This window comes from Curcuma longa, chromosome 7, assembly GCF_044706935.1.
Source record: "Curcuma longa cultivar G26 ecotype Majalengka, Jawa Barat chromosome 7, ITB_CL_G26_1.1, whole genome shotgun sequence".
Lineage (NCBI taxonomy): Eukaryota > Viridiplantae > Streptophyta > Magnoliopsida > Zingiberales > Zingiberaceae > Curcuma > Curcuma longa.
Window position 1 is genome coordinate 9,614,947 of NC_133867.1, and position 13,433 is coordinate 9,628,379.

General features: G+C 33.6%; 1 protein-coding gene across 1 annotated transcript; it reads left to right on the plus strand.

The window, feature by feature from the left end:
• The first annotated feature begins 6,803 nt into the window (after positions 1–6,803).
• LOC141832345 (peroxidase RIP1-like) lies at positions 6,804–8,228 on the plus strand. The gene is made up of 3 exons (XM_074719847.1): positions 6,804–7,013; positions 7,089–7,283; positions 7,496–8,228. Exons 1-3 carry the CDS (start codon positions 6,804–6,806, stop codon positions 8,066–8,068), a joined length of 978 nt encoding a protein of 325 aa, XP_074575948.1. The 3' UTR covers positions 8,069–8,228.
• Positions 8,229–13,433: the final 5,205 nt, after the last annotated feature.

The window sequence follows — 13,433 nt, forward strand, 5'->3', positions numbered from 1 at the left end:
ATATAAAGAATCGAAGTTGCATGTTTTGTGATTCAGAAGAGGAGGCACAGGAGCACTTGCTCTTTAAATGTTGGCCTATTGTAGATTTATAGAGGAGGGAAGGTTTTGCAGGCACTAGGAGATGTCTACATATAGGCATATATATTTCGGTCTTCAAGCATCAATATAAGGGTCCAAGAATATGATGAAGGCTAGACATTTTGTCGTATCATCCATGAAACATTATGTATGACAGGCAAGAAAAATTATAGTATGTTTGAGGGTATTCATTGTGACATAGACTATGTTTTTAAAAGAGTACACATGTATATAGATCTTTAAACATCTACTCAGATACTAAACACTTTGTTATATCATCCATGATACATTATGTATAACAGGCAAGGAAAATTATAGTATATTGGAGGGTATTCATTTTGATAGACCATGTTTTTAAGAAAGTACACATGTATATAGGTCTTTAGATATTTACTCAGATATATAATAGTTCACCAAATATGAGCATATATTAGGTTCAGCATCCACACCAGGTCAATCCACCGCACCGACAACACAACTTGACCTTTAACTCGGAATGTCAAGTACATCCCCTCTCGTACTAGGTCATATGTTGTGAGCTTCCTACTCAATAATTATTTCACTATCTCGTGGTCAACTTTATATGCTGTCCCTAAATAAAAAATATTTTCACATGTATAATGTCACCTACATTGTGAAACACATTTGATAGTTAATTAAAAAAAATATGAGAGGAAGGGGATGTTGAATAGCTCAATTTGCTTAGATTTGATTTATATTAGCGGAAATTTTTTGCGAACTAGCCACTCTACAAACACAATGCTAACTCGAATGATTTACTTAGTATCCATCTCCTTAAGGCGACTAATCCAAGGATTCACTCTCAACTCACCACTTCTATTAAATCTTCTCCTTCTCGGATAAATCTCGAAGATAGAGAAACTCTCTTACAGTAGAATTACAGTTTTTCAAGAACAATAAAAAATCACAAAGAAGAAGAAAAGAAGTTTTACAATGATCTTGATGAATTTGCTTCTTCTTCTAAGAATTGCTCCAAGTTGTATAGTTGAACACTAGATAGATTCTTTAGCACTGTAGCAGGAAAACTTAGAGCAAAATAGCATGAATAGTGTTCATCAATGACTAACTCTCACCATTTAAACATGTCCAACTTCTCTTGTGATCAGTTGACTGATTTTCTCATACTAATCGATTGATTTGGTCAGCAACAAATAACAACCTCTGAACCTTCTGAAATTGTGTCGGATTTTATCAAATTTCAAATGTTAATCGACTAATTTTACTCATCAGTCGACTGTGATGGATAAATCGAGACATCAGTCGAATCGATTCTCTTCTGTTTGCTTCTAAAACAGAATCAGTCGACTGATGTGAAAAATCAATTAAGTCAATTCTATTCTGTTTGCTTCTGAAACAGACTTAGTCGACTGATGTAAAGAATGAGTCGAGTCAATTCTATTTTGTTTGCTTCCGAAATAGAGTCAGTCGACTGATGTAAAGAACCTGTCAAGTCGATTCTATTCTATTTTCTCTCGAAACAGAAATAGTCGACTAATGTGACGAATCAGTCGAGTCGATTCTATTCTGTTTGCTTCTGAAACAGAATTAGTCGACTGATATGAAGAATCAATTTGACTGACATGAATATCAGTCGACTGAAATTTAGAATCTAACTAAAAATTTAGTATTAATCGATTGATTATTACCTTCCAATCGACTGACACCAATATCAGTCGATTGGATATTATAATCAGTCGACTGATAGAGATTTTTACTGCATTCAACTAAATTACCTTCTGCACATTTAATCTGTGATACGCTTGTTCTTTCCACTCTTACCAAGAGTCTGATCATCGATCTTCTTAGACTTTATTTGTCTTACATTCGGCCTTTTGACTTGTAAAAACTTTTTCTCATCAAGAATTCGTTTCTCGACTTTCTTGAATTTCCCTTTGTCTCTCATCTGATCTTCTTATTTATAAATACTTTTTTGCATACTTTATGCACAAGTAAAATTTTTTATATTTTACTTTAAGTTTTATTAATATTAATCATCAAAATTATAACTGTATGATTGCATAACATTAAGAAGATTAAAAACTCTAAACACTATCCATTAGTGCACCATGAAGATGACTTTTGGCAAAATATTTTTAAATTACAATTTAAAAAAGACATTTTTTTAATTCAATTCAGCGGTACATCACCCATATCTCAACAATCAGAATTTCACATTTTGATTCATACATACTTATAATAAATAATATGAACGAGATCTGCCATGTATTATTAAATACAATTTGCATCATATCATGATACCTACTTACGTTGACTAATTAATTCATTAATTTACAAAGACCACGTAAATTCCTCCTTTTAAAATATAAATAAAAGGAGATCACCTAGATGCTTCTTTTGGTATTCCACTAATTTGTAAATTTATTTTAAAATTTGCAATTTGATTCTCAAATTTCTTGTATTTTTTTTTTGACATGGTTCACTTTGACTTTTCTTCTTATTTTTTTAAAAATATTTATTAATTTAAATTTTCGTTTATCTTAATTTAGATATTTAGGCTTGTGTTTAATAGTTTTTTATTGTTAAAATTTCGTTAAAATATCATGTAATAAGCTAAATTAATAATATAATAAATTTATTAAAAAATAAAAATTCACGTTAGATTCAATAATACTATATTTAGCAATTGTCTACAAAAATAAATAAAATTTGTAGCAGATCAACTAATTAGGGTTAGCCACCGTGAAGGTTGCCCAATTATATTTCTGTAATAAGGCAGTTTCATTTAAGCCCATTTTTTTCAAAAAAAACCTTAAAAATTTTAAATTCTTCAAAATGCTGCCCAATTTGACCGCACAAGGAAGAGCAGAGCAGGAGGCAGAAAATGACAGCAACTGGTCCATGCACAACCAACAGCCCAACCTTTACATTTCAGTGCCCTCCTCCACTGTTAACTCGCTGAAACCAATAAATTGTAGTTACACTTTGAATCCAACTTAGAAATTAGCAGCAGGAAGGATTGATTTCACTTCTCTCCATCACCCTCTCAAGATGATGCTCTCCAAGTGCTCAGAGCTCCCCAAGCCACCCCTTCCAATCAAACAAGATGCACAATTCTACTCCAGGCTGCTCTCCGCCAAGGATACTTCCTTAGCCTGCCCTTCCTTCAGAGTCTACTATGGGGTGGCTTCTGGTGCTGTGCCCTTCTTGTGGGAGTCTCAGCCTGGCATTCCCAAGCACGCCGGCTGTTCCACCAACACCTTCATGCAGCCTCCTCTGAGTCCGCCTCCCTCCTACTTCAGCAGCACCAAGAGCAGGGGCTCCAAGAAGGAAAGATCCAAAATGTTTGATTTCAAGCGCAGCTTCCAGAAGTTCTACCGCCCCTCTCCTTCTCTGTCTTCCTCCTCCTTCTCTTCTTCAGCCTCGTCGTCATCGTCCGGGTGTCGCAGCAGAAGGCCAGTGGTGAAGTGCCTCTCCTGCTTTTGGAGCGATGCGGCTTAACTGAAGGTAGTGTGGTGTTAAGATAATGGCTCTCTGCATTATGGAATAAGCAATAAACTATGAGATGATAATTTATGATCGGTTATTATCGAGTTGCATAGGTTGTTCAGAAGAAGAAGACAGGATGTGTGGCAAGTGTAATGTTTGGAAGGAAATGTTATTCGATCGTTTAATAAGAGATTGCATGAAGAATCATCATGACTCGAACGTATTAACAGCAACTACTTCCTTCCAAATATGTTATAGTAATTATAGATTATACTTTTGGATTCAAGAGGAGCACAGGGATATAATTATATTACGATCTCGTGATAGGATATTATTACCTTCTTCCATTTTTTTTTTATTGAAATCGACCTCGCCATTTACTGCACCAATGCACCATTTCATTCCATAAAATGCTGCATCAGCCGTCTTTACCTGAGAAAAAAAGTTCTCTTAAGAAAAATACATATATATCGAAGTGATGAATGTAGACACATTTACCTTTTATTTCTCTTCTTCAATCTTTACTCTGTTCCTAAAACACAAATATTCAAACAGAACTATCTAAAAATACTGCATCGCTATAATGGATGTTTAGAAAACTTCTCACTCCATCAAACCTTTGATAAACTTGGGATATCCTGTTGTATGAAGTCAAGATATTACAGCTATGATTACATGATGAAAAGATCAAAGACAGTAGCAGAAGAACTGTCTTTGTAACCTTACAAGTATCAACTGCTATAGGAAAGAAGTGAGTTCAGTGTAATTATTACAAGCATTATGATGAAATCGAGCATTCCCAGACTAATTGTTTTCAAACGTTTCTCAGCCAACTTACCAGAAAAAAAAAACATTAAACTCATCCAAATTAATCTGGGGCATCCTGGGCTGGATGAGTGGGTCAAATCCACCGACTACTCATGCAGATTCTTCCAAAAAACTTAATGGAATTCCAGCAAGGAATAGGTTTTCTGACATTTATTTCCCCACCTTCTCTATGACACCTAGTTTAGATTATTAAATACTAAAGCGAACTTGTGGGTCGACACAACCCATATGGCTAATGATTTTTAAGGACAAACTAAGGAACTCACAGCAGCTTGATTTGATGTTAGGTTCTCTCTGATTCATCATACACTGGCACGAAAAGTTGATACATCTAGTCCAATTGAGTCAGCAGTTGATGCATGTGGTGACCAACTTCTACAAACCTTACATTAAAATTCACACAGAGTGGTGGTTTTAAACAAGATTGGCAAGAAGATTCTTCCCTAAAGATTTGAATCCCTAAATGTTGAGGCCGATCATTTCTGTCGTTGCCACAAATTCTACAGTGGCACGAATGGCATGAAGTACCATTGAGTTTCCCTAGTGGCATACACCTCGGGACACTAATATGACTCCTAGCACTGTTTGTCTAGTGGGATATGAGGAGCAATCATGCAGTTAAAGACTAAAACAAAGAGAGGAATCGCCATCTCAAGTCTAACTTGCCATATTGGCGTTGTGTTGAGGCATCCATAAGGTATGAGTTATGATTGCAATTTGTTTGTCAGTTTCCTTGTTGCTAATTTCTAGTTTGTCTTATTTTCATTTCATTATATTTATGTTTTGTTTGATATATCGGTTTATCTGTATAGTTTTGTTATCTACGAAGAATATAATATATATATATATATAATTGATGAATTTTTAATTATTTTATTTAGATGGTTCCTGAGATTTCTTTTATTATATTGTTATCAAATGGGATGTCTCTTGATGTGCAAAAATGACACCCCAGAGCGTAACAATTTCTCTACTGGATTTGCAAATTGAGGATGTCATATAGTAATATTCCTTAGCTCAACACATGGTGAGAATAAGGTATGCAAATCATGATTCACTCGTGGGGACATGCATGTATAGTTTTCTCTACAATAGTATATACTGTCCTATCAATGAGAATGAGCTACCTTTATGTGTGGGGGCATGCACGTAGTGCCACTATTTATCAAAATATGAGGGAGTACAAAGGTAGCACCCACAAGACGAGAGTCCACCAACACTTGCTTGATTACAAATTTAGCAGCTGGATCATAAATTGTAGTAAAACATTTCTCCATATGTAAATTGCAGTTTTTGTATCTAGTATATTACTTTTGCAGTTAGTATTATTCATTTCAATCATCTTACTTATCTTAATTAAGTTGCTCTATTGACTCCTGTTTTTTTTTTTTTTTTTTTTTTTTTTGCCACTCTAGGACCAAGAGAAGAGAATGTTAGATTTATAGTAGATCAAGGGGGGTTTTACCTTGGAGGATTGCTTGGAGGACCATCATGTGATTTTCAAGACTTTTAGATTTAATTTCTTCAGTTCTTCTTCCTAGTTTTGCTTATGTAGCTGCTTTGGTACTCCTGTTTCACTTGCATGTTTTATCATAATATTAATTATCCAACCAAGCCAATTGTAGTGTATATAAATGAAGCACAAACTAAATTAGTAGAGTTCAAGCATGATCATATATGGTAGAGGGAGAGGGCAACGAGCCTGGTTTATTACCAGACTACCACAGGCATTGAGTCTAGTACATGCACACAGTTACCTTGCTAGCAATCCTAAATTTCCAGCTTCCCTTTGACTGTTTGCAGGGTTAATTACTACCAATAATTTATCCTGTTTAGCCAGAGGAAGTGTTTTTGGCTCTGGACCAGCATGCAAAAAAAAAAAAAAAAAAAATCCAGGCGGCTGAGATTTGATCTAATTGATCTAAACAATTCCACTGGAAGGTAATAGAAGGAAAAACAGAGCAAGTCACTCAATATCTCACATCAAAGACCAGCTTTCATTAGATTTAGGTGCTTCTTAACCAACCCAATTTGAAAATAAATACTTTATATAAAGTTGTTACTATTGAAGGATTACTCACAGAATAGCTGGTTTCAGAAGCTTCTATGTTTCAAGGGAAGGCCTCTCAACAGCAAGGCTTTCCTAGAGGCTTCAAGGATCAAAGAAACTTGTAAAAAAACCTAAACAGGTAGAGAGGTATGCTGATGGCTATATTCAGAAGAAACCCTCACCTAGCTTGACGAGTACCATATACTTACCCACATGCTTTTATGTAGACGGTAGGTTCATTAAACAACTGGTTCTTGGTACCCCTCCAACCCATGATGAACACCTATTTAAGCACAAACATTTTTTTGGCTTTTCTCCATGATAATCGAGTCACCTTCTTAGAGTTAATTGCTTCATACTCCAAACAAACTGCTCAACTATGTTCTTCTGCACACTATACTTCACCTTAATCACTGTGATCATACTCCCTGCAGCTCAAGCTCACGGGAAGCTCACCCCGGACTACTACGACGACGTGTGCCCACAGGCGCTGCCCACCATCCGAGTCATGACGGAGACAGCTGTCGGGATTCAGCCACGCATGGGCGCGTCGCTACTGCGGTTGCACTTCCATGACTGCTTCGTCAATGTAAGGCTTGCAGGTTAAGTATTTGGAGAAATGCAATGGATGCAGAAACTGACGTGATGTGGTGGTGTTGAGCAGGGTTGCGATGGCTCAGTGTTGTTGGATGACTCGCCAACTATGGTCGGGGAGAAGACGGCGAAGCCGAACAACAACTCTCTGCGAGGGTTTGAGCTGGTGGACGAGATAAAAGCTACGTTGAACGTTGTGTGCTTCGGAAATGTTGTTTCCTGTGCTGATATCTTGGCCGTCGCCGCCAGGGACTCGGTCGTAGCGGTAATATGAAACGATTTGAACACATTAACCAATCATATAACGATGGCATTGATTCAGATTATCCATTCTTTCACCAAAACAAAAAATTGAGAAGAAAAATTTATTCTTGAAAAAATGCGTCTGACAGACTTGGAATTTCAAGGTCTAACCTTCTTTATGAAGGAAGTTCTCAGAGAACTTCTGACGAACACTTGGGGCGCTTGAACTTGCAGCTAGGTGGAAGCACCTACGAAGTGCTCCTCGGCCGGCGAGACTCGACCTGCGCGAGCAAAGCCGAGGCGAATTCCAACATCCCGTCGCCGGTCTCCAACTTGACGGACATGCTCTCCAAGTTCCAAGCCCACAAACTCTCCGCAGAGGACCTCGTCCTCCTCTCGGGGGCGCACACCCTCGGATTCGCCAAGTGCAATACCCTCCGCAACCGGATCTACAACGAGACCTCCACCATCGACCCCGACTTCGCCCGATCCCTAAAGGCGAAGTGCCACCGGGCGGCCGGCGGCAGCAACGACGAGGAGCTGTCGCCGCTGGACGAAACCCCAGCGGCGTTCGACGCGGGGTACTACCAGATGCTGACGCAGCGCAAGGGCCTGCTCCACACGGACCAGGAACTGTTCAAGGGCGATGGGAGCGAGGTCGACCGGCTGGTGAAGAGGTACAGCGAGGACGCCGGGGCGTTCAAGGAGGGCTTCGGCGCGGCGATGGTGAGGTTGGGGAGCATCAATCCGTTGACGGGGAGCGAAGGCGAGGTCCGCGAGAACTGCCGGGTGGTGAATCGCCGATGATGCTTTCTTCTTCTGCTTCGGCACCTTGTGTGGCCTCAGTTTTCCCCCTTCTCCTCCCTCTGTTTTCTCGTTCAAATGGCGGCCTAATCGGACGGTTAGAAAAGAGTACGGAGGCCTTTTTTGATTTTGATTTTTATTTTTTTTGACGGTGTGTATCGAGTGTGATGTTATCCTATTAAGTGTGATGTTATCATATTATTGTAAAAATTATTATTTATATGATATTTTTATGTTTCGAATGTCTAAGATAGACTAGACAAAGTAATATTAATTACAAATAATATAAAAAATTTATAATTTTAAAGTAAAATATGAAATTAATATTAAAATTAATTTTGAATTATAAATAATTAATTATACAATATGAAATAAATATTAGATTGATAAAAATATTTTTTTAAATGATATGTAGGCATGAAATAACTATTAAATTATCTTTAAAAAAGTACATAACAAATTGATCGATATAAATAATATAAAATTTAAAAAAATTACTAACGTAAATCTCAAATTTAATTTGCGACCTTTGTAATTATTAACACGACGCTCTAAACTTCAACAAAAAAATGAAATCTGTCATCCCAGTGGTTCACACAATTGACTCCACCATCATCTATGAAGAGGTAAGATAATAGGATGTTAATATTTTATCATTGTGTTAATATTTTATTTAAATGTAATATCAATTACTATCTTAACAAACAGTTATTAAAAATTTACAATTATAAAGTAGAAATGTGAAATTAGTTTTAAAAATAAAAATTAATTTTAAATTATAAATAATTAAATATACCACATAAAAAAATCACCAATAGTATTTTTTTTTAAAGTGATATATAGCTTATTTAATGATGTAGACTATAAATTGCTCGTAGAAGATGATCAATTGAATTCAGCAGCGCACCTTAAACTGAGTCTTCTTCTTCTCCTCGCATTGCCTACAGATGGATTGCTCATTCCTTTTCCGATCCCAGTGAGAGATCCTTTGATTGATATTCTTCATATCTATATAGGTCCGCAAATACCTTACTCTGCGTGCCGGTGCATCCTCTTTATTGGGAAGCTTCAGTTCATGTGCAGTTTATGCCGGGCGAAGGACTGATTGGTTTTACAAAACTGCCACCCCCAAGTCGAATCACACGAATCAATAAATTCATTGAGGGGTCCCCTTGTGAAGATTGAGGCTCTTAAGAGAAGGGAAAAGAGTCAAAGGGCTGACTTGGCCGGGCCCTTTCAGTGACCATTTCCGGTTGCTCGGTCAGTCTTCCCTTTTGGTTCGGGAAGTATTCCATTTCCGGGTGTCTGCCCTTCGATTGCTGTTGTCCGCTGCTCTTCGGTTGTCAGGAAGTCCCTAGGCGCACCCCGACCGGATGGGAGGCATCCCGACCAGTTGGATCCGGGCCCTTTGAAAGCACATCTTTAGCCTGGCCCAAGTAAAGGAAGTCTAAAGAGCCCAAGCGATATAGGCGGCGATTGAGAAGCTTTTCCACACTTGAGCGGGCAGATTAATTAGAGCCCTTGCGTCACTCTCCCTCAGACCGGAATGCAATTGGCTTAAGAAAAGCAAGCAACTGCCGACCAGGCAAGAGAACATATAACCAATTCCAGGGAAGGATGACCGAAGACCGTGGAAAGCTACTCTCTCTAAACTAAATGGAAAAAGAGCAACTCAACTAGCAGCTCTACCAGGGAAGCAGAGCGTAGGGAAAGGGAAGTTGTAAGTGCTTTTCCTGTAAACGACTCAGCGCCTGAAGTAGCATTGGATTAGTGAGCGGTGTGACTTTCTGGGATGGAGCTCTTTACTTGAAATCCTTATTAGGTTAAGAATCGCACCACCAACCCCGCTCCTGTTGACCAGAACTGTCTACACTTTGCTGGAAGGTCTATAACAAATTGACCAATATAAACACATAAGATCAAAAAATGAATGACCAATGCAGGTCTCAAACCTATAACCTTAGCATATTAGCACGACCCTAACCAATTAAATTAATAAGTTGTTGATATTTTATCATTGTGTTAGGATTTTATTCAAAAATAATATCAATTACTATTTTAACAAATCATTGTTAAAATTTTACAAATTTAAAATAGAAATGTGAAATTAATATTAAAACTAATTTTAAACTATAAACAATTGAGTATGAAATAATCGACTCCAACTTCGCATTATTAACACGATCCTCTAACAAACTAAGCAAATATTAGATCGGTAATAGTATTTTTTGTGAAGTGATATTAGATTTTTTTTCAAAAATTTATAATTTTAAAGTAGAATTGTGAAATTAATTTTGAATTATAAACAATAATTATATAATATGAAATAAATATTAGATCGGTAATAGTATTTTTTTTGTGAAGTGATATCTAATTCATTTAATGAAACAGACTATTAAATTGCTCAAGAAGGCTCATAACAAACTATCCGATATAAACAACATAAAACTAAAAAATGAATATCCCATGCTTCCCGTTATTAGCACAGTGCTCTAACCAACTAAGCTAATAAATTATTAATATTTTATCAATGTATCAAAATTTTATTCAAAAGTAATATCAATTACGATTTTTTTAACAAAGAATTGTTAAATTTTTATAATTTTAAAGTAGAAATACAAAATTAATATTAAAAGTAAAGCTAATTTTGAATTATAAACAATTGATTATACAAAATAAACATTAGATCTAGTAATAGTATTTTTTTTTTGAAAATGATATCTAGTCCTAATCAAAAAATGAATGGTACATGCAAGTCTCAAACATGTAACTTTTACATTATTAGCACGAGACTCTAACAATTGATCTAACAACTCATTAATATTTAATTATTATGTCAGAATTTTATTCAAAAATTGTATCAATTACTATTTCAATAAACAGTTGTTAAAACTTTATAATTTTAAAATAAAAAATAATATTTAAACTAAACTAATTTTAAATTATAAATAATTGATTATACAAATAATCGACAATAAATATTTTTTAAGTGATATCTAATCTATTTAACGAAAATGATTATTAAACTGTAAACACATAAGATCAAAATTTAAATGACCAATGCAGGTCTCAAACCTATAATCGACAATAAATTAGTCGATATAAACAATATAAAATCAAAAAATGTGAATGTCATTAATAGCATGACACTCTAACCAACTAAGCTAATAGATCATTAATAATTTTTATTATGTAAAGATTTTTTTAAAAAAATTATAATTTTAAATTAGAAATGTGAAATTAATATTAAAATTAATTTTGAATTATAAACAATTGATTATACAATATGTAATAAATATTAGATATAGTATTTTTTGTGAGGTGATATCTATCTAATTTAATGAACCAGACTATTAAATAGCTCTCGAAGATACATAACAAACCATCCGATATAAACAACATAAGATCAAAAATTAAATGATCTATGCAAGTCTCAAACTCTTCGCGTTATTAGCACAACACTCTAATCAACTAAACTAATAAGTCATTATTATTTAATCAATGTGTCAAGATTTTATTCAAAGTAATATTAATTTCTACTTTTTTAAGAAACGGTTGTTAAAATTTTTTAATTTTAAAGTAGAAATGTGAAATTTGTAATTTGATAATAATAATTTTTTTGAAGTGATATCTAGCCCATTTAATAAAAATTATATTGACTCAGAAGGTTCATAATAAAACGGTTGATATAAACAACATATAAGACCAAAAAAATGAATAGTACATGCAACATAAGACCTTCGTGTTATTACCACGACGATCTAATCAATTGAGCTAATAAGTCATTAACATTTCTTCATTATGTCAAGATTTTTTTCAAAAATTTTTAATTTTAAAATAGAAATAAAAAATTAATATTAAAATTAATTTTGAATTTTAAATAATTGATTATATATCATGGAATAAATATTATATCAATAGTATTTTTGTGAAGTAATATCAGATATTTTCTAAAATTTTATAATTTTAAAGTAAAAATATGAAATTAATATTAAAATTAATTTTGAATCATAAACAACTAATTACATAATATGAAATAAATATTAGAATGATAATAGTATTTTTTATGAAATGATATATAACTCATTTACAAAAAATTGTTAAAATTTTATAAGTTTAAAGTAGAAATGTGAAATTTATAATTTTGACAATAATATTTATTTTTGGAAATGATATCTAGCCCATTTGATGAAAATTAAATTGCCCCAAAATGGGCGATATAAATAACATAAGATCAAAATACGAATAACCCATACAGATCTCAAACTACGACCTTCGTGTTATTAGCATGACACTCTAACCAACTGATCTAATAGGTCATTGATATTTTCTTATTATGTCAAGATGTTTGTCATAAATTTATAATTTTAAAATAGAAATATGAAATTAATATTAAAATTAATTTTGAATTATAAACAATTGATTATACAATATGAAATAAATATTAGATTGGTAATAGTACTTTTTGTGAAATGATATATAGCTCATTTAATGAAACAGATTATTAAATTGCTCAGGAAGACTTATAATAAACCATCCGATATAAAGACCAAAAAAATGAATGGCACATGCTGGTCTGGAACTCTTCGTGTTATTAGCACGAACACTCTAATCAACTAAACTAATAAGTCATTTATATTTTATCAATGTGTCAATATTTTATTCAAAAGTAATATTAATTACTACTTTTTTTAACAGAGTTATTATAAATTTATAATTTTGAAGTAGAAATATAAAATTTATAATTTTAACAAAAGTATTATTTTTGGAAGTGATATTTAGCCTATTTAATAAAAAATTAAATTGCTTAGGAAGGTCCATAATAAAACGGGTGATATAAACAACATAAGATCAAAAAAGAATGACCCATGCAGGTCATGGACCCTTCGCATTATTATCACGACATTCTAACCAACTAAACTAATAAACCGTTAATACTTTGTCAATGTAACAAGATGCTATTCAAAAGTAATATCAATTACTATTTTTTAACGAATAGTTGTTAAAAATATATAATTTTAAAATAGAAATGTAAAATTTATAATTTTTTATAATAGTATTTTTTTTAGAAGTGAAATCTAGCCCATTTAATGAAAATTAAATTATCCAAGAAGGTTCATAATAAAATGGGCAACATAAATAATATAAGACCAAAAAATAAACAGCTCATACAGATTTTGAACCTACAACCATAACATTATTAGTACAACACTATAACTAACTAAGCTAATAGGCCATTAATATTTATTTATTACACCAAATTCTTTTTCAAAAATTTATAATTTTAAAATAGAAGTGTGAAATTATTATTAAAATTAATTTTGAGTTATAAATAATTGATTATACAATATGAAATAAATATTAAAAT